Here is a 21,972-nt window from a genome sequence, read left to right as displayed (position 1 = left end):
GAGTTTTCCGGATTTTTCTCCACAGCATACGCCATATTTTATTTGTATTTTTTTAGCCGGTGAGGCAGTTATGATTGAGCCCCGCGAACTCTGCCGAGCAGATTTGCTTTGACTGTCAAAACGACCCCCCCCCCCCCAAAAAAACCCAACAACACTGAAAGCGCATACCTGCGGAAAGGCAAACATTTTCCCTCACGGCCATTGACGTTCATGATAAATGACAGTGGAAAAACGATTACCGGTACCTCCACTGACAACAATTCGGATACGCTACGTGAAAGTCATGTGTGGAAGCTTTTATTCATAATATAGCCTTGTGTTTCCCACCATTTCTGCGACAGTCAGTATTCTAATGAGTGAAGCTATCTATTATGATCCTTGGAGAAGACACAAATATGATCATTGAGGACAGATTATGTTGCGATAACACAGATGTTTTAGACAGAAATCCAGCTAGACCAAGTGGACCCAAAGGATTATGTGTATTTATTTGATCGTAAAGAAGCTCATAAAGCAGCCTTTTGGTGTGTTTATTTAACCAAGTTAAGGTGTTCTACATATTATCCCTTGGGGAACAATTGAGACGCTCCGTTGATATTAGCACACACCAACAAGCATTTTGCAGAGGAAAGGCAAAAGATCGTGACAAATAAAACTCGTCCTTACGAGCAATCAGGACCACAGCGGAGATAAATCAATTCTCGTCACTAGGAACTGAATTCGACATCTGCTGAGTAGTTTTTACACAACTAATTTGAGGGGGGATAAAAAATATACGTGGTACCACTCGTGGTACAGCGGCTCCCTCTAGTGGTATATAAAATAATGACTTCAGTTTCGTTTAATGTTGTAAGTTAAAACATTTGAATGAAAACTTTCAAGTGTTTGTGTTCAAACATTAATTTGGGCACATTTTCTATTGAACATTTATGTGCAGTACATTTGAATTACATTAATATTAAAGACAATTTTTAATCTTCCTATTTTAGGTGCAGTCTTAATTTTCAAACTGCATAATAACATTAATATTATAACAATATAACATTATTAAATATGCTTTTTAGAAATACAAGCTGTTTTTTCTTTTGATGAACACGTGGGGCTTCTGTATACTGCAAAAAATGGTTACATGTTTTTTTTCCCAAGTAGATGCATTGTCTACTTAAAAAATGTATTTGAATTCAGAGGATTTTATGTCCTGCAAAAACTGGACGAAATAAAACTGAGTAAATTCAACAATAAAAAAAAAACAAATCTGTGTATGTTAGTGTTAGTTGGTGCTCGAAACGAAAAGATGAACTGCTTTTCCTTTTTTTGTCGCGTTAATCTCCCAATGAAAAATTCATTTTCAAAACGCCATTGCTTGAATGACGGGGAAATGCTTTGCCTGCTTCTGCATGTTCTTCTCTGTCATGACGTACAATCAGTATGGCTTTTTCTGCATAGAACAGAGACACAAACGCAGATTCACATGAAAAAATTGCTGTTATTGTCATTTGATCGCTCAGAAGTGTATTCAGAATCTAGTCTTACCCGCAATGAGTATTTTCGAGCTGCAGAGAAGGAAAAAAAATCACTCCTTTTAATGTCTTTTGGGCCATTTTTAGTAACTTAGGGCGATGAAGCTGACGAGACGATGGACACTCACCTTGGTGGAGGTGTCTTAGCATAAAATACAGGACAGACAGCAGTATGACCAAAACGCTGCAAACAGGGAGCACGAAGAACCAGCTGGTAGGTTCTGAAGGACAAAATAGAGACATGGTGATGTTCTTCTGCTGCCACAGTCGTGCAGTTGCATGATTCATGTGGCTCACCTTCAACGATAAGAACGAAACGTTTTTTAATGGGCATTCGCAGGGACTGATGGGAGACTGTGCATGTAAACTGATTCCCTGAGCGTGTGTGCGAAGCCTGGAGGTAGAAGAAACCCGACAGCGAGTAGGTCTTGTCCATGTTGTTTTTGTGACTGGAGAGCAGGACATTGTCGAGCGCCTTCGGGAGAGGAACGCCGACCCTCTGGCCCGAAGATGCCGGGTCCTGCTCGTACCAGGCAATGTCCACATCCAGCGGGTAGTAGTTGTCTGCCGCGCAAACAACCTTCTTCAGCTCACCATCTTGCAATGTCAGCGTGGGACCAACACTGAGGGACACCTGGGGAGACTCTGGGAATATGCAATGTAGTGTGAACATACAGTAGCTTCGCGGGGACTTGGGTTGCAGCTTACCAAAAATGTTTCTGATACTCAACATTTTATTTTAAAGCAGCAAAATACAGTAACGCTATCTGGAAAATCCCTGGATGACATAATTGAGTGGTCTATGTTGGTGAACAGCCTGTCTGTCATTAACTTTTTTGATATTGGTGGTCTTGAAGGGTTTCATATACTATACAAATCGTAACTGTAATTATCACTTGACTTTGGCCTAGCCATTTTATTTATTCATTCATTCATTTTCCGATCTGCTTTATCCTCACAAAGGTTGCGGTGGGTGCTGGAGCTCATCTCGGCCATCTCCGGGCAGTAGGCGGGGGACACCCTGAACCGGTTCTTTTTGAAACGTGGGAGGAAATCAGAGCCCCTGGAGAAAACCCACACAGGGCCGGGGAGAACATGCAAACTCCACACAGGGAGGCCGGATCTGGAATATAACCTCTGCACTGTGAGGCTGACGCGCTAACCACTGACCCACTGGGCCGCCCTCCATTTTATTTATTCAAACAATAATGGATTATGGCCCAAAACATACCCATCCATATATTTGCAGATCCGCTTGTGCTCAGAAGGGGCATGGTGAAGCCTATCCCAGGCTGTCTTTGGGCAGTAGGCAGGGTACACACTGAACTGGTTGCCAGTCCATCGCAGGTCACACATAGACGAACAACCATCCGCGCTCACACTCACACCAAGGGACAATTTAGAATGTTCCATTAGCCTGCCATGCATGATTTTGGAATGTGGGAAGAAACCGGTGTACCCAGAGAAAATCCACATAGGCACGGGGAGGACATGCAAAGTCGACACAAGAAAGCTAGAGCTGGAATCGAACCCTGCACCTCTACACTGTGAGACTGACGCGCTAACCGGTCGACAGCCAGGCCAATCCAAAACAAATCCAAATCATTTAAAATATTCCACACCCAAACAATGTGAATGTAACCCTTATGTTTTTGATGGTTCCTCACCTTGAATTTGGAGACTTATTTCAAGGCTGGAAGACAAGGGAAACACTGACACGGAGCACACATATGTGCCTGTGTGTTTGACTTCAGTGAAGGGGAAAGTGTAAGAAAGGTCACCACCCGCTAGCTTCCTCAGGTCAACTCCCTTCCCCTCACTTTCCCCAGAGTGGCTGTCATGACGGAAGAGATTGCGTTGCTCGCCATGGTACTGCTGGTACCACTGCACGCTCATGTTTGGTCTCTTGTGAGCGACAGCAAATTTGCAGTGGAGCTTTTTCTGGAAACCCAGGCCTATTGTCACCGTTGGAGTTTGTGTTTTCATGATCACTGCCACTGTAAACACATATGTGACAGGTCATTAGGTTAAGAACACAGCCTCTAATAAGGTCAAAGTTTGGCATTGTAGAGCGATATATATTGATCTTACTTCTGGTAATCAAAAGAAGACAACCTACGTATTTCCTAATTGACATGTGCATTCGCCAACACACACTCAAACAGAAGACTACTTTGTGAGCTTTGCGCAGCCGTTATAAAACGAAGATAATACCAAAAGCATAGTTAAGTAATGACTAAACGAAGGAAGAAAGAGCCAAGCAAGACCTCTAAGGATATTTAGTGCCTTGTGGATGTATGCTCAAGAGGTTTGTGTGCTTTTTGTCGTATGAATTGTCTTCATCACTTTTGTCTCTCATTTATTTCTTTATAAAAATGCCATTTGTATTTATATGTTTCATGTCTGTGTTATTGACCAGTTCTCATTGTTACAGCTGCAGTGGTTTTGAAGTCTCTCTATAAATAAAGCATTATAAAGTATTATATTGTATTCCCTTTAGCATAGTTTCATCTAGTGGATGCATAGCGCAACCGCAGCCACTATTGTAGCTTCCATTCTATGCCCTTTATAGTGCAGTGCACCCAATATATGAAAACTGTTTTAAAATAGGCCATTTGTTGAAGGTGCACCTTATAACCAGAGACACCGTATAGTGAAGAAAATGTTTTTTTAAGGGAGATTGGTAACAAAAACACTTGCAATATCTTATATTTTAGTATTATTAAAAGTGAAGACAATTTACAAAAAACATCAAGTCAAGGCACATGATTTGCCTCGCTTCTGCGATATGGATTTGGCCCTTGGCCCTTGAGTTTGACACCTGTCATCTAGTTCTATCGACAAATTATTCAGTTAACCCTTTTCTTCATGTTTTTGTACTTGAAATTTGAACTTTGTTAAGATAAACAAATACTAGAGCAGTGTTTTTCAACCCGTGTGCCGTGGCACACTGGTGTGCCGCGAGACAATGTCAGGTGTGCCGTGGGAAAATATTCAATTTGTATGCATGTGCGGTCTTTCTCCCAGAAAGTAATCATGTAGTACCATTCCATACCGCTAGGGAGCAGCAACAGCTTGCCAATTGCCTTGTGTTTCGACAAGAGACAAGTGAATTTGTGACTCATGAATGCAGGACGACGGTAAAACAATAAATATGAAAGATGATAACATACAGTTTTCTTTGTGTTCATTTGATTCCAATTCAAACTGTTATAACGTATTTTTTCAGTGTTAAAAAAGTATTTATATTTTTATTGTTACTATATTTATAGTAACAATATAACACATTAATTGTTCAAATAAGCGGGGAGGGGGGGGTTAATATTTTCAGCTAGTGGTGTGCCACGAGATTTTTTCCAATGAAAGAAGTGTGCCTTGGCTCAAAAAAGTTTGAAAAACACTGTACGAGAGGACATCCATCCATCCATCTTCTACTGCTTATCCGGGGCCGGGTCGCGGGGGCAACCGCTTTAGCAGGGAAGCCCAGACTTCCCTCTCCCTAGCTACTTCTTCCAGCTCTCCCCGGGGGATCCCGAGGTGTTCCCAGGCCAGCTGGGTGACATAGTCTTTCCAGCGTGTCCTGGGTCTTCCTCGGGGTCTCCTCCCGGTGGGACATGCCCGGAACACCTCACCAGGGAGGCGTTCAGGAGGCATCCAAATCAGATGCCCAAGCCACCTCATCTGGCTCCTCTCGATGTGGAGGAGAAGCCGCTCGACTCTGAGCCCCTCCCGGATGACCGAGCTTCTCACCTTATCTCTAAGGGAGAGCCCAGACACCCTGCGGAGAAAACTCATTTTGGCCGCTAGTATCCGGGATCTCGTTCTTTCGGTCACGACCCATAGCTCGTGACCATAGGTGAGGGTTGGGACGTAGATCGACCGGTAAATTGAGAGCTTCGCCCTTTGGCTCAGCTCCTTCTTCACCACGACAGACCGATACATCGTCCGCATCACAGCAGAAGCTGCACCAATCCGCCTGTCAATCTCTCACTCCCTCCTGCCCTCACTCGTGAACAAGACCCCAAGATACTTAAACTCCTCCACTTGGGGCAAGATCTCCGCCCCGACCCAGAGGGGGCACTCCACCCTTTTCCGACTCAGGACCATGGTTTCAGATTTGGAGGTGCTGATTTTCATTCCAACAGCTTCACACTCGGCTGCGAAACACTCCAGTGAGAGTTGGAGAGCCCTGTTTGAAGGAGCCAACAGCACCACATCATCTGCAAAAAGCAGGGATGCAATACTGAGGCCACCAAAACGGACCCCCTCAACGCTTCAGCTGCGCCTAGAAATTCTGTCCATAAAGGTTATGAACAGAATCGGCGACAAAGGGCAGCCTTGGCGGAGTCTGACCCTCACTGGAAACAATTCCGACGTACTGCCGGCAATGCGAACAAAACTCTGACATCGTGGTATAGTGACCGAACAGCCCGTATCAGGTTCGGTACCCCATACCCACGAAGCGCCCCCCACAGAATTCCCAGAGGGATACAGTCAAACGCCTTCTCCAAGTCCACTAAACACATGTAGACTGGTTGGGCGAATTCCCACATACCCTCGAGGACCCCGCTAAGGGTGTATAGCTGGTCCACTGTTCCACGGCCGGGACGAAAACCACACTGCTCCTCCTCAATGTGAGGCTCGACTTCCTGACGGACCCTCCTCTCCAGCACCCCTGAGTAGACCTTACCAGGGAGGCTGAGGAGTGCTCTGTAGTTGGAACACACCCTGCGGTCCCCCTTTTTAAAAAGAGGGACTACCACCCCGGTCTGCCAATCCAGAGGCACTCTCCCCGTTGACCACGCGATGTTGCAGAGGCGTGTCAACCAGGACAGCCCCACAACATCCAGAGCCTTGAGGAACTGCGGGCGGATCTCATCCACCCCCGGGGCCTTGCCACCGAGGAGCTTTTTAACCACATCGGTGACTTCAACCACAGAGATAGAAGAGCCCATCTCAGGGTCCTCAGACTCTGCTTCCTCCAAGGAAGACGTGTTGGTGGAGTTGAGGAGGTCTTCGAGGTACTCTGCCCACCGGTTCACAACGTCCCAAGTCGAAGTCAGCAGTGCCCCATCCCCACTGTACACAGTGTTAGTGGTGCACTGCTTCCCCCTCCTGAGACGTCGGATGGTGGACCAGAATTTCCTCGAAGCCGTCCGGAAGTCGGCTTCCATGGCCTCACCGAACTCTTCCCACGCTCGGGTTTTTGCCTCGGCGACCACCGAAGCTGCGTTCCGCTTGGCCAGTCGATACCCGTCAGCTGCCTCTAGGGTACCACAGGCCATAAAGCACTGATAGGACTCCTTCTGCAGCTTGACGGCATCCCTTACTGCTGGTGTGCACCAGCGAGTACGTAGGTTGCCGCCACGACAGGCACCAACCACCTTACGGCCACAACTCAGATTGGCCGCCTCAACAATAGAGGCACGGAACATGGTCACTCGGACTCAATGTCCCCCGTCTCCCCCGGAACATGGGAAAAGCTCTGTCGGAAGTGGGAGTTGAAACTCCTTCTGACAGGGGATTCCGCCAGACGCTCCCAACAAACCCTCACAATACGTTTGGGTCTGCCATGACGGACCGGCATCTTCCCCCACCATCGGAGCCTACTCACCACCAGGTGGTGATCCGTTGACAGCTCCGCCCCTATCTTCACCCGAGTGTCCAAAACATGCGGCCGCAAATCCGATGATACAACCACAAGGTCGATCATCGAACTACGGCCTAGGATGTCCTGGTGCCAAGTGCACATATGGACACCCTTATGTTTGAACAAGGTGTTCGTTATGGACAGTCCGTGACGAGCTCCTTCCCTGCCAGAGAGGTGACATTCCATGTCCCAAGAGCTAGCTAGCTTCTGCAGCCGAGGATCGGACCGCCAGAGGACTAGAGGACAAGGTGTTTTAAAACAGGAACATGTCCTGACAATAATCTACATTTTTTGTAAGTGTTAAGTGACCAAAATAAAAGTCATTTTTTAATTATATACTCGTATGTGTTTTTTAATTATTTGCCAATTAATCAGTAATCAGAATGTTTTTCTGCAAAATAACAATATCTGCATCAGCCTCAGAAAATCCATATTGGTTGGGCCCTCCCAAGGTTTACTCTGGCCAACCAGTCAGGGGAAAGAAAATATCGGTACAGTAATTACTACAGTGTATTGCTCCAGAAACTGAAATCTGATTGGACAAAAAAGTCCAACATCCATATACGGTATTGGCAGCAATTCAGCCAAAAGAAACACTACAAAATGAAGAGCATATACTGTTGGAAATAAATTAAGAACGTTTGGCGGAGCAAATACTAGAATTTTGGTTACACCACAGCCGTGCCGACCCACTACTCTATCCAAACAAAAAAAGCAAACACAGCAATTTTCCACCCAAAAATATTCCGTTGTTTAACACATGCCACTTAGATCTGCCTTCCAGTTTTGTTGAATGCATTTTTTTTCTTGATTATAAAAGCTGACACTTAAGTTGTTACGCATCAGTCTAATTAGATGATTGTGGGAGGTTGCATCTCTGTGAAAGTGCACAGTAACAGCACTCATGTGTGTGTAAAAGGCAGTGGCGGATAAAATGCAGCATCTTCATTTACAGTTTTGGCATGCCAATTTTGCAAGTATTTGAAGTGGAATGATAATCTGTAACATAACAGTTAGATGTCAACTTGCAATGATACCTTTAGTAATGAGGGTCTGTCTGTCCTCAATAGCAGGCCAATTGGTGAGATCCTGTTGTTCAGAGGGAGGGGTCTCACATGGATATCTGAGGACTCCAGAGACAGTGAACAAGCCTTTGGTGTGTGTCAGGGTGATGGTGAACCAACAGATGTACTCATGAGATGTCTGGTCCGGCCAGTTCACATCTACACCGTTGGTGTTGGATCTATGAATGTGGCAATCCACAAGATCTGCTTCCATGTCCTTCAAATAGTACCGCAGGTCCAGTTTGGAGACTTGATAGAGAGCACAACGACTGAGTCAAGTGGTGCCTTGCGTGTGGATTGCTGACACGCCAAAAAGGCCCTCACCAATGACAAGGAAAGTGATGGCATGAGGGTTCACAGGACTGTCTCCTAGCTCACCAAACTGCAGAATGCTGGATCTTTTCAGGAGCTGTACGTCACGCGCACCCTCGTTATTGACCTGCACAATATAGTCACTGAAAAGGCAGGGCAGCCATGTAAGAGGATTAGCATGGGTACCTGCAAAAATAAAAATTGAAAAAAACGTCAGTTTTTAAAGAAAACAGCTTGGTGTGACATCATAGAGTGGTGGCGACAGAGCTTCATGTAGTAGTTTGGTCTGTCACTTTGTCTTATTATGACAATTCAGAGCATGAGTACAATTACCGGTACTGTGTATTAATAATACGATAAGCGTTTTTTTCCACAACTGCCATCCATTATTTAATGACATTTTTGTACACTACTAGACAACCTTTGACATATTAGTAGGGCACCTCCATATTACAACAGGTATAGTGAGGAGAAGCTGTACAAGTTGATATCTCATCTGCATGCTAGTAGAATTATTACCAGTGAAGCGCTAGAAATAGCTACTTGAATGGCATATCCGTAAGACCAAGTAGCCCACAGTTGTCACTGGGAACATAAAGTCGTTTTCTTTCTTAGTATGACAAAGCTGCAAGGACAAAGAGTGAATAAATGCTCGTAAGCATGACTTCAACATACATGACAGTTGCAGGCGTTCTTGCAGACTTAAAAATTAAAATGTCTTTCTTGAGTAAAAATTCAAAATGTTGACTGACTTACCCACACACAGAAATAAGAATAAAGTTAATAACTTGAGCAAACACATGATTGTTGAGGTAAGACGTGGTCGACTTGTTTATCGAGCACCAAGTATCGGTTCACTTTCACTTTCAATTTCAAGAAAAAAAAACAACGCCGTGCAAAAACTGCAGGGTGGCGTTTTGGACGAACATTTAGCTTGGTTATTGTGCAGTATTCGAAATAAACTGATATACCGGCACGTTTAAAATGAAAACATGCACAGAGACCGTAAAATCTACGGATACGACTGACGCAGTACTTTCGTTTCGGTTGTCTTCGATGTAGTACTCAAACAAGACGTAGGGTAGCGCTGTAGGCGCGTGGTAGCACATGGAATCGCTTCCTGTCAGGATTCGTTGACCACAGAAAGCGGAAGCCTCTTTTCCGCTGCATGTTTGAAATGTTGACGTTTTTGCAATTGCGTCTTGTCTGTCGTGATGTACAAGCGCTGTTTATTTGGTTTCTAAAAAACTAACTACAACTGTGTTTTGACGCATTTAGGCTGCAAATCAAAACTTTGACCCAAGCCATTTTCAATATCCTACAAAATCATGAATAAAGGTAAGGTAATGTTTTTTAAAGACTTGGTATACGTATAAGTAATGATTCACGTCTTCAACTTTTAATTAAAAATAAAAATGTATACAGTCAAATTATACTCAAGTACAAAAATAAGCAGCAATTCCTAACGCCGATTATATGTAGGACGCGTTTTGATAAAATGAAGAAAAAACATTCTCTGCCTGAAGTCTCTGCTGCAATACTAATTGTACGATACATTGCAATTTGGTCAATTCAAACAACACTTTATACTTAACATTGTGGATACTATGAACATTTTATGTTTTCCTTTTGGAGACAGATGGAATAGATGGTGTCACACTTTGGTCCCATTTACTGTTTCAATGTCGCATGGACACTGGGTCTGCTTTGTTTAGTTTTTAATGCAAATTGTTGCTTGCAGATAAACCTCGTGCAACAAACAAAAACGAATTATTTTCTACCACATGCACTCCGGTTATCTATCTTTCAGTGATAAACACAAATCCACAATTTTAATACCGTATGTTTGACATTTGAGTAAATACATTTGTCATTCATATAAAAATTAGCAGTTTGTGTAAGATTTTGATGAGTCTTTGATTGGAAATAGGCTGCCCGAATTTCTGTCTTTTTTTCCCTCTTCAGACTGGGCCATTCTTCAGGGATCTTTCCTCCTGGCTGATAAGTTGTGTCTGCCCTCTTCTTTGAGCTCGCTCCAGAAATGTGACTGGCACAAGGTGGGCAATCCAGTCCTGGCCGCCATGAAAGAAATCTGTGACGAGGAGGATGTTGGCGATCTTCACAAAGACAAAGCTGCCTCCTGGCGGAAGCAGTTAGTTGGTGTCTTGTGGTTGAAGTTGTTGAGCAAAGAGCACGGAGAAGACATAGAGGAGGCATGGAAAGAGAGCCCCTTCTTCCCTCTACAGAACTCCCTCCCAGAAGTCAACTACACTGTCTTGATAGAGCTGCTCAAATCCTTGTCTGCTGCAGACACATTTGCTCATTTTCTACTGTGTCTTCCTCAGCGTCAGATGTGTTCTGAACTGGAAAGATTGTCGGACCATGTGAAGAGCAACCCCGTGGATGAAGACGATGTCCATTTCTTTCTTGAGTTGTGGTGGCAACTGTGGAAAGGAGAGGAGAAGTTTCCAGAGGGACAGGATAGTATTGCAGTGTTGTTTGCTAGCCAGGTTGCTCATTTTACTTCTCAGCCTGCTAGTTTGACTCATCATGCTGCCAAAAGGCCCAAACTGGACTCATCGGTGTTACCAAACAACACTGACATCTTATATGTTCTCCTCAACACTCTCACAGATATGAAAGATTTCATATCCAAACCAGAGCACTGCTTCCAGGCGCTCTCCAATTGTCTTGATGCCCTTTACACGACTTTCCTCATGGAGCAATCAGTCATCCTTCCAATCAAAGACAAGATGGTCTTCCTATCCAAAGCCGTGATCATCAGAGAGAAGAACAGTGTCAAGCTGAGTTCAGAACTTATAGAGGAGGCTCAGCGAGACCTCCGAGCCTCTTACACCACACCCGAGTTTCAGCCGAGCAGATTGAACTTTTATGAAGCCTTAAAGAGGGTGTCGGAGCTCACTCAGTTCTGGCAAAACCGCAACTTGCTGAAAGCGTGTAGCAACTCTACTGTTAGCTATAATACTTTGAAACTACAGCAAAGTGTCCAAAGAATGCTGTCGGCACTCGAAAAAGCCGACTTCAGAGGAGAAGAAGAGGCCGAGAAGAGTAAACTTCGAGGTTTACTGGCATCACTGGTTTTCCCCAAGATAGAGAGTTCCTATGAGGTTAGTATGAGAGTTGCCATGACCATCATCAGCCACCGGCTGGAGGACTCTCACAAAGTCACCGTGTTGTATGCCGGTGAGGAGAGCTGGGTGGCTTGTGACGAACAGTGGCTGGACTTCCTCGAAAAGCACCAGACAGCCTTCCACCGGTGTGACACACTGATCCAACTGGCCTCCACCCTCACGAGGCAACTTCACAGCACGAACGTCTGTGTGAGCCGGAGCAGGAGGCTGCTCAAAGTTGTCACGGCCGCGTTCACTGCGCTGTCCTTGGAGGACAAGAATCAAGCTTTGGTCGCCATTCTGAGATCATCCAGCAAGGGCTTCTTCGGATGCCCGGGCGGCTCCGCTCTGATGGCCAGTTTTGAACAGGAGCTCAACATGGCTTTCAACTGCATTATCCAGGGAGGAGGCGGAGCCTCAGCGGCGGAGGGCAACCTCAGTACAGCCGTGTCTCTCGTCGCCAGAGTGGCCTTTCAGAACCCCGAGGCGACTTTAAGATCCTGCTGCCATTCTGCCGTCTTCAATAAAGGGGCGTTTTCTCTCATGAGTAGGATCCTAAAGCAGTTGCCCGGCCTCAGAGGTTTGACGGAAAGCAAAAAGGAAGGCGAAGGCAGAAGAAATCCGACACGTCTACTCTGCAGGTGTCTACAGGAAGTAATAAGCACCAGATTGCTCTCAGACAATGAAAAGGAGCAGTTCCTTCAGTTTGCGACTCTCTTGATGGTGCCAGTGGCGACGGGTGAAGGAGAAAGAGAGACCCTTCTGTCGCCTCAGGAGCTAATCAATACCTTCGTCCTGCCTCATCTAGCACGCTCAGGTGAGTTTTTGTCCATCCATCCATTTTCTATATCCACTTAAGAGGCACAGCATTGTGGGTGAGTGGTGAGGGCAAACCAGGAAATGGTCACCAGCCAATGTCTGAGCACATGCAGACAAAATGACCATTCACAACTATGAGAATGGGACAAAAGCAGATCATGCAAAGTCCACAGAGGAAGGCCGGACCCAGAATTCCAACCCTGAACCTTTTGACCTATGAGGCAAACGTGCACAGACTTACCGTATATATGACCGCACTAAAAATTGGCCACTGACGGCTGAAGCCAAAGAGCAGCCATCTCACATTGCCACTCTTACTGACAATTGACTTTTTTCCTTGACCTGTCATGTGAACATTTTTTTTGGTGTACTATGACAAGATGATTTAACATTAGTTACACAGACATACAGTATAAATGTCTCGGCAAGCGCAAACTTCCGTACCTAAGAGTCTTTTGACAGAACACAACAGAAGCTACCGTCATTTAACAAATAATGAACCTGACTATGAATCATCTTGGACTTACATTATGTATTGCTAAGAGCTCCCAAAGTGTCATGGGGGTTTATGTTTGCAGCTTGTATGAAATCAGTCATTTGTTTTCTCTTGTGTTTTTCCATTTTCCGATGCTAAATGTCCGTCTCAGCATGTGCCCCTTTTGTATTCCCTCCAGGCAACGACTCAGTTGATCTCAAGCTGAGCCTGCAACTTCTTCATGCTGCCTTGTGTGCGGAGAGCCAGGAAGTAGACTCCTCCTCAGCCCACTGGGTGCTGGAATGCTCACCCTTTCCTTTGCTCTTCGTCCTGGCTCAGATACACGACCAGGCCCTCAGGTTGATCGCAGAGACTTTAGTTTCCAAATTTATTTTGTGACCATCAGAAACCGAAGACCCCCTGAATATAGTTCACTTAAAAATGGAGCAGAACCAAAAAAAACAAGGTCACGTAATACACACACACACACATACAGGCAAGGTTTAGGGCAAATACGACACTTAAGGACCTAAATTGTCAGAAAACAACATCAATCGAGTAACACCAGAGGTGACGGTAAATTGAAAAACGGAGCTTGAGCAACATAGAAAAAGTAGAATAAAAATGAGGGAATTACCGCAGGCCTCTTGAAATCTAGTACTGTACTTGGAGGGATTTAAATAATTTCTGTATTAAAACAAACAAAAATTGAGGTGGTTCTTATGTAATAATAATAATTTAATTTTCTAATCATTTCTTCAGATTGTGAATTCCAGATTTGGCCAGCTGCAAACGATACCGATAGCCATCAAAAGAATTTAATGCTTTGTTAGTATCTATAATGAGTTTCAGTTTTTGAAGTGAACTTATCAAATAATCTATCCACAATTTATTAAGATGCACTTGTAGAAAATCACAGCATCTTTGTACCTTTCCCGTATTTATTTATTTTTACATCAATTACTCCGGTCATGTGTCCCTCAACATATTTTTGATGATGATTTCAAAAATGTCTTTACTTCCACCCCTCCCCCCCCAGAGTACAAAAGGTTTTTGAGATATTTTCATTTTTTTTTTTTTTTCAAGTTTAACCTATAAAAGCGTGCGCAATATGGATTTTACCTTGTGTTGTCCCACCCCCACACCCCCTAATTCCACCTTTTGTTAAACCTATATTCATAAATATTACTAAATGTATGACTGTTACATTTTATTGTCATTATACTATTATATTATGAAAAACAAGGGCAGATTCAGAATGAGCACAAAAAAACTTATTTTTGGCACATTTGTCTACAAGTGCTATATTTTTGGCCAATATCATTTTCTCAGGATGCTGGTCACCTACAATTGCCTATATCCTCAATTGAACAGATTATGCAAAATTATCATTCTTCATTTTTAATATAATCGATTCAGTTTTTCATGTTAAAAAATGCTTCTTTTAGGAATGTGACAATATGTAAGTGTCCTTGGTCCCATGAAAGGTATATATTATACGTTTGAATGGTGAAGTTATTCCTATTAATAATATACAGTAAATTCTTTTCTGTCAAATGTGACAACTTGGAATAGAAATGTGAAAGAAAAATGTTTCTGAGTTGCTCACGGACATGGACCCTGAAATTCCGACCAATTGACCTTGGTCTTGGTCCCTGACCGTTTTTGTCTTTCCCAAGGTGTTGGGAGCAACCACCCATGGAAACCAAAGAGCTGCTGACCTCCGTGCTGATCACATTGGCACAGGTCGTTGGTGCCCAGGTGGAAGCTGCCCCAAGTCGCTGGTCCAGAGCTCTCTTCTGGCTACACGATAAGATGAAGGGCCTGGACTGGGCGGTTCACTTCCACCTGAAACCCGTGTGGGGTGAACACTTCAAAAATGAAGTTCCCTCATCTTTGTTGGCAGTGTGTGAGCTTCCCGAGCAGGTGGGAGTTTGTTTGGAGCTGCTGAAGCTGCTTATCCTCTTGTAAACATTTATTTTTAGGGGTGGTATGGTCTCAAAATAAAATCTCCCACTTTTTTCACGCACCCAATAGAAAATCTGATGCTCACTCAGCTAAAGTCTCGCAAGACTTAATATTGTATTTTTACCAAAAGGACAGTATTTGACCAATTTGGAATTGCTGCGACTTCAGGGGCACTTGGCATTAGACGTTGATGTTGTTGATGGCTGCGCGGGTACCCGCAAGCGGCTCCTCTCTCTCCTGTGGTTGAGAGGAAAGAAATTTCATCTGTGCTGTATGTTGAACATAGAGCACATTTGACAATAAAGTTGACTTGACTTGATGTTAGACTAAATTCGATTCAATTTGAAAGCGGGCTCTAATAAACAAGATCAAGTAAATGTAAATACTATGTGGGTCAAAGTTGATCATTTCAAATCGGACATTCTGAGAGAATATACCGCATTGGCCCGAATATAAGACGGTGTTTTTTGCATTGAAATAAGACTGAAAAAGTGAGGGTCGTCTTATATTCGGGGTCTAGACATTATACCAATTCACAACGCTAGATGGCGCCAAATATCATTGAAGCGAATGCTGAAATTGACTCCCCAGGCCAAAGTGAACCACGAAGAATACAAATAAAAATAGCGGTAAGAAGGAAAAGAGAAGAAAATAATAGAAGAGATAACAGAAAATGGAGAAACGTAGCGACAATCTGGAGAAAAGTGGGTCGAAGATCGGCCAGGTTAACCGGCAGCTGAGGAGAAGTTATGATGTAATTTACATTTCAAAAACTAGAAGCCATTTATTTACGAATGTGATTGCACTTTAGATTTGAATGAGGCAAAATAACATGCTTTTTCGACTCAAATATATTGTTATAATCATTTGTTTCAGATATACTATAATTATTTTCTGTATAAAAATTAATTTGGTTTTTCAAACTTGAGTCTTGAAAAAGAGGGCGTCGTCTTATAATCAGGGTCGTCTTATATTCGGGCCAATACGGTACTTGGCTCCAGTCAACTGTTGTGCTGCAAATGTTTGTTCAAATTGGCCTTTATCGCATGCGTGTGTGTTTCTCTCCATCACTTTTAGGAGTGGACGGGTGTGAACCTGCCGCAGTACGGACAGGGGACCGGACTTTTGGCGTGGATGGAGTGCTGCGCTTTGTCAGACTCCCTTCGGTCCACCATGTTGTCTTGTCTGGCTCTGGACCAGCGCCAGTCGGAGCATGTCAACATGTTTAGTAAGGGCCTGCTGGTGGCGTTAACCCAGACTATGCCCTGGTGCACTGTCCCCCAATGGAGCAGATTACTTGGAGCCTTAAAAGGGCTGATCACCTCCAGTCGCCTCCATGTGCCTTTCTCACTGGAGTATGTGGACTTCCTGCCCCTCCTAGACTTGAGGACATTTTCCTATGAACTCAGCCTCTCGGTCCTCATGCTCCGAGTCCTGCAGCTGCTCTGCGGATCCAGCTGTTGCCACTGGCTGACAGGAGACGGCTGGGCTCACGTTGCCATATTATATGCCCACGTGGTGAAGGAGGTGATTAACTCACTGAGGGCCAAATTAGCCCTCCCTACATCAGGCCTTCCGACAGTCTCGTCTCAAGTACAAAGCGAACCAACGACACACAAACCTCCGAAAATGTCCCAAGACTGTTCGAAAGATTTCAAAGAAGGCATGCAGACCACGGGCGAGCAAGTTCCCAGTCAGGAGGTTCTTTTCGTTCTCAGTCAGGTCTTTTGTCACGTTCAACACGTCCAGGTAAGAAGCATTCATGATCTGTGATGAACTTTTTTTTTGTTTGTTTGGATCAGAGAATGTCATCTTCTATAGAACAGCCAGGAACGTAGCAATAAATTAGAATCTTATTCAACTTGTTTGATTTCAGTCACTCAGTACAGAGTGAAAACGAGATATAGATTCACAACACGCAGAGTTAAGTATTTCATGGTCACACATGATTCCGGCAAAACCCCGAAATTCACCATCTTGAGAAATTAGAATATTACCGGTACTTAAAAGACAGCAAAATTGTTTGGAAAAAACACCCAAAAAACACCAAAACACTATTGTGAGCTTCTCAGCAAATATCAGATAGCTTTCCCAAAATAAATTGGGACTTACCAGCAAATTTGCAAATGCCAAACCACACATACACAGTTCCTGTTCCTGTTTTATTATGCAGTGATTTAAAAAAAAAAATTTGGTTTTGTTTTCTTCACCGACCATATCAATTGATTGCTCTCATTTTGTTGTAAGGTGATGATGCCGGGTGGCCAGAGTGAGCCTCTCTTCCTGTCCAGCCTGGAGATCCTCAGTCATTACCAGGCCATCATGGGCGCTTTCCCTGAGAGCAGCAGTCCGCTGGAAAATGAAAACAGCAAGCACTTTTTCAACACCATCACGGATAACCTGCCCAACCAGGAGATGAAGTCCGTTCTCCAGCAGAAGATAGCTCAACTCACGTTATCTCCTGCGTGACGCCCTTGCCATGTTTTTTTATTTTGAATTTTTTCTCACATGTTGATGGCTCAGCTTTGCCCCAGTTGTACTGATGACATGTTTTCTTGCGGTAAAATGAACGTGCGGGTTTTGAGTTTGGGTGAAATGAATGCCAGTTGTTAACAAGGCCTTTTTGTGTTTTATTGCGATGCACTTGTTGGACTGTCAGCTAATTTGTTTCAAAGGATGTCTTTAAGAAAATTGACAAAATTCACACATGAAAACAATCCCATTGCATGCCTTTTTATTCAAGTGCAGCATTTACCCAGCTATTCATAATCAAAATCTCACGACACACCACCCAAAAAAAGTCACCAAAACTTCGTATTGAAAAAAAAGAAAAAGAGATGCTCTTGTTTCACTTGACTCACAAAGTTCACTTACTTGGTAGGAAATAGGTATTCACACCCCCCTCTCCCATCTGACAAATCCTACACATGACTATAAAATATGGACACACGTGTTGTTGATGAAAATGTTCAGTTTGACAGCCATCAGATAATCAGGCTGCTGCTGAATTTTGTCATGGTGGAGAAATTAGTCAGAAAATTATCCCGCTCCAGTTTTCTTGAATTGGCATTGTAGTGTGAGTTTCCAGTGAAGTTACACCACTCACAAAAAGTTAGGACTATTACACTTTTGTTTGACATTTTAAGATGAACCTATGTATAGCCTTAACCTGAACAAATGTCGACTTGATTGTCCCACTGTCCGGTGCATTTTAGATTCATGCTGAAATTTCACTCTGAAATTCCCACAATAGTTCAATTTTGGGGAGCATGGTTGGTGTTAGTCTTTCTTATGTCGGAACACTCGCTGGGCTTTCTTCAGCTGGAGGTAGAACCAGTAGACCTGAGGCACAAGGATAGCCAGGTTGCCTGCATTACAGTGCCAGGGCAGGTGGGCCGGCACTTTGTGCAGCGGAATGCCAAAATCCCGTCCGTACTTCCAGTACATGTAGGGGAAGATCAAGATCCGGCACATGATGAACGTGATCAGAACTAAGATGCTGTTGATTTTGTGCAGCCTGGTGTTCTCCAGGCCCACCTGAATGCGAGACAGGAGTTGCTTGGGTTAACAAACTGCCCAATGCAGCCCCAATGAGACGGGCGCGACGAGTACCTGGACGATGATCTTTGAAATGGCAACAAAAGCGACGCTGAGTTCGGTGATGAATAAACATCCGACGAAAAAATCACCCAGTCCCCTCCTGTAGAACTGAAAGATACGAATGAAGATAAATGACGTTTTCTGAATATCCACAAAAGTGGAGTGAGTGTTCAAAGCTGACCAACAGATCTCATGTTTCAGCACATGAATTCTTACCATGCCAATGGGTAGGAGAATACCGAGCACTCCCAGGTGATGAAGCACCGTCAACCAATAGTGGGAGAGGAAAGCCTTCAGTGTCATCAGAGAGTGCTTGTTGTACATGCTGTTCCCTCTGAGCCTCTGAGTATGGTAGTGGCTCATGTAGGTGGCGTACAGGTCGATGGCCGAATAGGGATATCCAAACACCAGAAACTCGCTGAGCACCCAGTGACTGTATGGTCAGAGGAATTGACAAGTGTGACTTCAATTCCGTCGACCATATTGCTCTTGTAGAGTCGCAAGGATCAAATCCAGGAGAGAATCACACAGGTTAAAAGGACACTTGAGAAGGCTGAACATTGGCACAACATTTTGGATTTACTGTATTGACATCAAACGTGAGTTCCGATGGGTCACTCCACGTGTTCCACTTCAAATTTGTAGTTTTAAAACTACAAAAAAAGCAATCCGAATAATCAATAGGTCTAAATATATAGAACCCACAAATCCACTATTCATCAAATTAAACACAATGAAATTCTATGACCTGGTTGATTTCAAAATCACCCAATTAATGTATAAAGCTCATAACAATCTCCTTTGCCAAAATATCCAGAAGCTTTTCGAAATTAGAGTGAGCTGTTATAATCTAAGGGGTACTAATCAATACAAAAAATCCAGAACAAGAACAAACATAAAGCAAATGTGTGCATCAGTAATAGGTGTCAATCTGTGGAATAAGCTTGAAACGGACATGAACATGAGTAAATCGTTGGAGGAGTTCAAAAACAAATTCAAAAGATTAGTACAAAAAAACTACATGAATCAGAAATAAGAAGATACATTTGGTATACGTATAAAATATAGTAATACAACTGTTCTTGTTTTGGATTTTGATCAACTTATCAATTGTATTCAAGAAATGCTAATTATCATGAATATGGGAAATTGAAATAAAAAAGGAGAAAGAATAACTATATATATACAAACCAAAAGGTGTATAAATAGAAAAGTATAGTATACATAAGGGTAAAAGTATTTGATGATATGTAGATTTTTCTTTGTTTTGAAAAATGATCAATTCAAATTGCTACATAATAAGGGGTAGGACTAGATAAGTTTTTTACTTCTTCCTACTCCTTTGAGCATACAACTGTGATGATGTGTGTTTTTTCTTTTACTTACTTTTTAATTTTCCTTTCATAATTTTTGTTTGACTTTTGTCAATCCGTTATTGTGTGTACTATATATGCTTAATAAACAAACAAACAAATCACCCAGTGGGTTGAACCAAGCAGATTTTGGCTTTAATGAAACTTGGTGTACTTGAAGATAGTGGTGGGACAACATGAGATCTCACATTTTAGGTCAGTCGGAACAGGAGTTTCGAAGGGCAATGTAAATAGAGTTGGGTAATTGTATGATTGACGATATTGTCTAAGTGATGTATTCACAGTGATTTTGATTGGACAAGTTGTCTCTGGTCCCTACCATGACTCCACGTAAGACATGGAAGTAGGAGAGGCGGGCGTAGCCACCTTGCTTATTTAAAGAGGGCCCTTTTAACATTGTTAGTTTTTTTCTGCAAGTTCTTCTTGATAAAAAATATATAAAGTGTACATAAATTGAGCTTGTTATTGAAAAATGGACCATTCCGGCTGGATGATCCCTTTAAAATTACCTGTCTGTCATGATGCGCTTGCATGACATTGCGGTGATGACTCCTGTTGCAGTAGCTAATGAAGCGTGGATAGCATCCAGGAGCCTGAAAACAGAAGCAATTACCAATACATCCCAGAGAACAGTAGAAAAATGTTACTTGAAGCACTCTTATTTTCCTCCGACATTTTATTATACATAATGAAATGAATGATCAAAGTACGAATGTCATACTCCATTTTCTGTAATGTCTATTTGAAGCAATGTGCTGGTTTGATTAATAAAGGGATAGAACGTGTTTTTCTTTAAACAATTTAAGGTGGCACACTGGGCGAGTCGTTAGCCCTTCCGTCTCACAGTGAGATCAGGGGTTTGATTCCAGTCCCGGTCTTCCTGTAAGAAGTTTGCATGTTCTTCCTGTGCCTTTGTGGGTTTTCTCTGAGTACTCTGGTTTCCTCCCACATTCCAGAAACATACGTGGTCTAAATTTTCCCTTGGTGTGATTGTGAGCGCAAATGGTTGTTCGTCTACGTGTGCCCTGTGTTTTGCTGGCAACCTGTTGAGAGTGTACCCTTCCTACTGCTCGAAGACGGCTGGAATAGGCTCCGGCACGACCCTTGTAAGGATGAGCGGTTTGGATAATTAATCAAATGAAAAGGAAACCAACGAATCGACTATTCAAGAAAAATGCTAGCTGTAGCCCCGGAATTGAAAACATCACACTGAATCCACGTGATTGGTATTGATACACGATTGGTATCAGCAGCTTAAAACCCTGATCGGAAGATTCCTTCTGGATCGCGCTTGGTTTAGGGAAAAAAAAAACTTTCTGGTCACGATGAGTCCTATGTAAAGTTGTAAACAAATGAGGGAAACTATTTTGTGTGCAGTTTTGTTCTCGTGCCAAGTTATCACACGCGATTGTACATAATTATTGTATTGTATTGTATAATTGAAAGAAACAAAAAACAAGTACACTTACGGAGAAGAACGACTTTTGCCTGTATATTATTTTGCCTGTTTTTATTTCGATTGAATACAAGTATATTCTACTTGGTCCAGTGTGCGTAAGTTTGCCACTGTTGTTGCAGAAAAAAATGACTCGGCTGCCAACCAATAGCAGTGCAACAACAACAGGCTACGACAATGTGCATTGTGCCTCCCTCAAACTCGGATACGACAAACACGTTAGTGTGTCGAATTAACTGGCGCATGTTCATGCGCGAAGGTGACACAAATGAACTCTTCGGAGACTGACCTTTCGCTGACTATCAATACATCCGCGTCACTCCAGCGCGTGAATGTCCACTTGAATACTTTTCTGAAGCCGACGTACAATCCAGCAAATGTCACGACTCCACAGGCCAACGTTTTAAGCATGATAATCGATGGTGTCGACTTTACAGCACAAACAAATCTATCTTTTAATAGCAAAATAACAAAAGAGTCGCTGCTTTGGTAGTTTAGTCCTGAACCAGGGGGGGCGGCAGGCGCAAACGGATGTGAACTAGGAGGACGCTAATCTGTAAATATTCGTGTTTTCACAATAAAAGCAAAATAATAAATACTATTC

The 21,972-nt window shown here is 43.2% G+C and overlaps 3 protein-coding genes across 3 annotated transcripts; 1 reads left to right on the top strand and 2 right to left on the bottom strand.

The window, feature by feature from the left end:
• Positions 1–281: 281 nt before the first annotated feature.
• LOC127609191 (tapasin-related protein-like) lies at positions 282–9,617 on the bottom strand. Its single transcript, XM_052078988.1, has 8 exons — positions 9,303–9,617; positions 8,559–8,732; positions 8,208–8,483; positions 3,188–3,517; positions 1,818–2,165; positions 1,649–1,741; positions 1,534–1,553; positions 282–1,438 (listed from the first exon to the last, which is right to left on the bottom strand). The coding sequence occupies exons 1-8, from the start codon at positions 9,346–9,348 to the stop codon at positions 1,424–1,426; spliced, it is 1,302 nt and encodes a 433-aa protein (XP_051934948.1). The 5' UTR covers positions 9,349–9,617; the 3' UTR covers positions 282–1,423.
• Positions 9,618–9,683: 66 nt separating this feature from the next.
• gemin4 (gem (nuclear organelle) associated protein 4) lies at positions 9,684–17,433 on the top strand. Its single transcript, XM_052078840.1, has 6 exons — positions 9,684–9,884; positions 10,512–12,494; positions 13,171–13,330; positions 14,651–14,897; positions 16,017–16,688; positions 17,187–17,433. The coding sequence occupies exons 1-6, from the start codon at positions 9,875–9,877 to the stop codon at positions 17,406–17,408; spliced, it is 3,294 nt and encodes a 1,097-aa protein (XP_051934800.1). The 5' UTR covers positions 9,684–9,874; the 3' UTR covers positions 17,409–17,433.
• Positions 17,434–18,008: 575 nt separating this feature from the next.
• Positions 18,009–21,913, bottom strand: LOC127609253 (TLC domain-containing protein 3A-like). The gene is made up of 5 exons (XM_052079094.1): positions 21,658–21,913; positions 20,422–20,505; positions 18,756–18,972; positions 18,552–18,647; positions 18,009–18,476 (listed from the first exon to the last, which is right to left on the bottom strand). Exons 1-5 carry the CDS (start codon positions 21,777–21,779, stop codon positions 18,219–18,221), a joined length of 777 nt encoding a protein of 258 aa, XP_051935054.1. The 5' UTR covers positions 21,780–21,913; the 3' UTR covers positions 18,009–18,218.
• Positions 21,914–21,972: the final 59 nt, after the last annotated feature.

Source organism: Hippocampus zosterae, chromosome 10 (genome assembly GCF_025434085.1).
Source record: "Hippocampus zosterae strain Florida chromosome 10, ASM2543408v3, whole genome shotgun sequence".
NCBI lineage: Eukaryota > Metazoa > Chordata > Actinopteri > Syngnathiformes > Syngnathidae > Hippocampus > Hippocampus zosterae.
Note: the sequence above shows the minus strand (reverse complement) of the source record. Positions and strands in the feature narration are given on the sequence as shown.

Excerpts from the sequence above, each read along its gene's own strand:
- LOC127609191 (XM_052078988.1), bottom strand. The coding sequence starts at position 9,348 with ATGTGTTTGCTCAAGTTATTAACTTTATTCTTATTTCTGTGTGTGG. Across the intron at positions 8,733-9,302 it reads ATTCTTATTTCTGTGTGTGG|GTACCCATGCTAATCCTCTT; the intron begins GTAAGTCAGTCA and ends TTATTTTTGCAG. Across the intron at positions 1,554-1,648 it reads GCTAAGACACCTCCACCAAG|CTCGAAAATACTCATTGCGG; the intron begins GTGAGTGTCCAT and ends CCTTCTCTGCAG.
- gemin4 (XM_052078840.1), top strand. Across the intron at positions 12,495-13,170 it reads GCCTCATCTAGCACGCTCAG|GCAACGACTCAGTTGATCTC; the intron begins GTGAGTTTTTGT and ends TATTCCCTCCAG. Across the intron at positions 13,331-14,650 it reads ATACACGACCAGGCCCTCAG|GTGTTGGGAGCAACCACCCA; the intron begins GTTGATCGCAGA and ends GTCTTTCCCAAG.
- LOC127609253 (XM_052079094.1), bottom strand. The coding sequence starts at position 21,779 with ATGCTTAAAACGTTGGCCTGTGGAGTCGTGACATTTGCTGGATTGTAC. Across the intron at positions 18,648-18,755 it reads TTCTCCTACCCATTGGCATG|TTCTACAGGAGGGGACTGGG; the intron begins GTAAGAATTCAT and ends CGTATCTTTCAG. Across the intron at positions 18,477-18,551 it reads TTTCAAAGATCATCGTCCAG|GTGGGCCTGGAGAACACCAG; the intron begins GTACTCGTCGCG and ends TCTCGCATTCAG.